Source organism: Solanum verrucosum, unplaced genomic scaffold (genome assembly GCF_900185275.1).
Source record: "Solanum verrucosum unplaced genomic scaffold, falcon-dt-bn FXZP01000038.1, whole genome shotgun sequence".
Taxonomy (NCBI): Eukaryota; Viridiplantae; Streptophyta; class Magnoliopsida; order Solanales; family Solanaceae; genus Solanum; species Solanum verrucosum.
This window is the reverse complement of record NW_026020564.1, coordinates 3,710,230-3,713,323: the sequence shown is the minus strand read 5'-3', so window position 1 is coordinate 3,713,323 and position 3,094 is coordinate 3,710,230. Positions and strand designations below refer to the sequence as shown.

Here is a 3,094-nt window from a genome sequence, read left to right as displayed (position 1 = left end):
AAATATCTTTCTTATTACCAAAACACACCCAAAATAAAAGCTATAATTGTGCTAAAATTGCTATATATTAGTGAAAAACATATCAAATGAAATATAGCAAAAGCGCGTTAAATTAGCAATACATCTCGGCAACACCACATAATCAAATAATTATTTGTTTTTTTTTATATAAAAAAAACAACAACAATAAAATCTTTCATAATTGTACTAAAATCCCTATATATAGCTATCTTATTTGCCAGCAAATACCAACAAACTATCTATACTCAATATCATTCATCATTATTCTCACAATATTTTTTTTTTTCATTTTCATTCAACAACTTCAATCAACATTTGTTTTTATTTCTTCCCAGATTATTTTTAAAAAAAATATAAACATCGATAAGTCGATAACTATGAAACTCTTATCGGAGATGGCTACGTGTGATTCACACGGACAAAATTCGTCGTATTTCCTAGGGTGGCAAGAGTACGAGAAAAACCCGTACGATGAAATTCAGAATCCAAAAGGAATAATACAAATGGGTCTCGCAGAAAATCAGGTAAACAATTTTTCTGATTTTATTATATATATTCTTCTCTTTTTTTTTTTTTTACGATACATATCGTATATTTTTTTTAATTTTATTTTTCGCGTTACGCAGCTTTCTTTCGATTTATTGGAGTCTTGGCTTGCCCAAAACCCAGACGCAGCTGGATTTAAGAGAAATGGAGAGTCTATATTTAGAGAACTTGCTTTATTTCAAGATTACCATGGCCTTCCTGACTTCAAAAATGTACGTTACATATCCACTTTTATTTATTTATATATTTTTTTGAATAATAATATTTTTACGTATTGCGTACTTGTCAATTAGTTATAGAGTAATGTATGCGAATACCGTGATCTTTTCAGACTCTACTTATAAATTTATAGAGAAAAGTACTGAAAACACTCTTAAACTCGACGTGAATTATTAGTTTCATTCCTCGAACTATTGACAACCTTAAAAATACCCCTTTACTTGTAACATGAGTGAAATACATCCCTTAATTCTCGCCAAGTTTAGGGGTGTACTTTTTCAACACTTTTCTCATCTTTTTATTAAGAGTCTCATGCTCCTACGAGAGTTTTAGACCACTTGTTATATGTCTTGTGGGGGACGTATCTAACTTCAGTTAGTTAAGTAGCTGAGTGTTTTTTAAGGCTGTCAATAATTTAGAAAACGAAACTAATAAATTGCTTTCAAGTTTTAAATCAAAAGTGTTTTCAGCACCTTTCTCCGAATTAAATTATATAGAATTTGTTGTTGTTAGTAGTTGTTAAGTTATCATAATCTCACATTTTTATGTTTAAAAAATGTAGGCATTGGTTCAATTTATGTCTGAAATTAGAGGAAATAAAGTTACCTTTAATCCAAACAAGCTTGTCCTTACCGCCGGCGCTACTTCCGCAAATGAGACGCTCATGTTTTGCCTCGCCAACCCGGGCGACGCTTTTCTCCTTCCTACCCCTTACTACCCCGGGTACGTTACATTTTTTTTTATATTATCAATGTATATAAGTTAAATTATTTTGATTACATTACTTATGTAACATTTGTATGTATGCAGATTTGATCGAGACTTAAAATGGAGGACCGGGGCTGAAATAGTTCCAATACAATGTACAAGTTCAAATGGTTTTCGAATTACACAATCCGCTCTTGAAGAATCTTATAAATTAGCGAAAACTCGCAACCTTAGAGTTAAAGGGGTGCTAGTGACTAACCCATCGAACCCATTGGGCACAGCATTAACACGTAACGAGCTCGAGCTACTTGTTAGCTTTGTTGCAGAAAAGGGGATTCATCTTATTAGCGATGAAATATATTCAGGCACGGTTTTTAACTCGCCTAAATTCGTTAGTGTTATGGAAGTATTAATTGAAAATAATTACATGTATACTGAAGTTTGGGACCGAGTTCATATTGTCTATAGCCTTTCGAAAGATTTAGGCCTTCCCGGTTTTCGAATCGGGGCGATTTACACGAACGACGCGGTTATTGTCTCCGCGGCTACAAAAATGTCAAGTTTTGGGTTAATTTCTTCGCAAACTCAATATCTTTTATCGGCTTTGTTAGCCGATAAAAAGTTTACAAAGAAATACATCTCCGAAAATCAAAAGAGGCTCAAGAAAAGACATGCAATGTTAGTGAAAGGACTTGAGAGTACTGGAATTAGTTGTCTTGAGAGCAATGCCGGTTTATTTTGTTGGGTAGATATGAGACATTTATTAAAGACCAATACATTTGAGGCTGAAATTGAGCTATGGAAGAAAATAGTTTATGAAGTTAAGCTTAATATTTCGCCCGGATCGTCATGCCATTGTACTGAACCGGGTTGGTTTCGTGCATGTTTTGCGAACATGTCAGAAGATACATTGAATCTCGCGATTCAACGTATTAAAATTTTTGTTGATTCCTCTGATGTGATTGGTACCAATGTTGACCAAACTAATCAGACTAATCAAAATACAAGTACAAGTCTAAAGAAGAAGTTATTTGCCAAGTGGGGTTTTCGGCTATCATTCAACGACAGAGAAAGATAGTCTGTGTGAACAGAAGGCCGATTCAGAATTCAAATTTGATATCGCCGATGTTAACATTCCCTTGTCCATGGTGATTTTTTATAACTCAATATTTTTAGAAATTGAGTTTTCAATTATTTTTATTTTTTTTATCAAAACTATACTCTTTTTTTTGTGTGTTTTTAATGTAGAGAATGCACTCGGTCCATGTGATGGACGAGAAGTGTTTTTTCATTTTCATTATTTTTAAATGCACTCGGTCCATGTGATGGATGAGAAGTGTTTATTTCATATTTCATCATTATTTGTAAAAAAAAAAACATACTACAAAATATATATGTGTGAAATCTTATTGAATTGTTCAAACTATAGAATTATTTCACAAGTTTTCTTGAATTATTCGTCATTTGCATCATATGATATTGGTCCTATTTGATATATAAAACACTACATGGTTATATGATACACATTGTTTATTTAGATTTCAGTTATCATTCTAAAATTAAAAGGGCATAAAATAATATTAAAAAATTATATGGCAAG

General features: G+C 32.2%; 1 protein-coding gene across 1 annotated transcript; it reads left to right on the top strand.

The window, feature by feature from the left end:
- Positions 1-336: 336 nt before the first annotated feature.
- Positions 337-2,862, top strand: LOC125810380 (1-aminocyclopropane-1-carboxylate synthase 3-like). The gene is made up of 4 exons (XM_049489880.1): positions 337-545; positions 648-779; positions 1,349-1,509; positions 1,597-2,862. Exons 1-4 carry the CDS (start codon positions 399-401, stop codon positions 2,570-2,572), a joined length of 1,416 nt encoding a protein of 471 aa, XP_049345837.1. The 5' UTR covers positions 337-398; the 3' UTR covers positions 2,573-2,862.
- The last annotated feature ends 232 nt before the right edge of the window (positions 2,863-3,094 follow it).

Bases quoted from the DNA above. Each gene is read 5' to 3' on its own strand.
- LOC125810380 (XM_049489880.1), top strand. From the start codon at position 399: ATGAAACTCTTATCGGAGATGGCTACGTGTGATTCACACGGACAAAAT. The intron at 546-647 runs GTAAACAATTTT...CGCGTTACGCAG, and splicing joins TGGGTCTCGCAGAAAATCAG to CTTTCTTTCGATTTATTGGA. The intron at 780-1,348 runs GTACGTTACATA...TAAAAAATGTAG, and splicing joins GCCTTCCTGACTTCAAAAAT to GCATTGGTTCAATTTATGTC.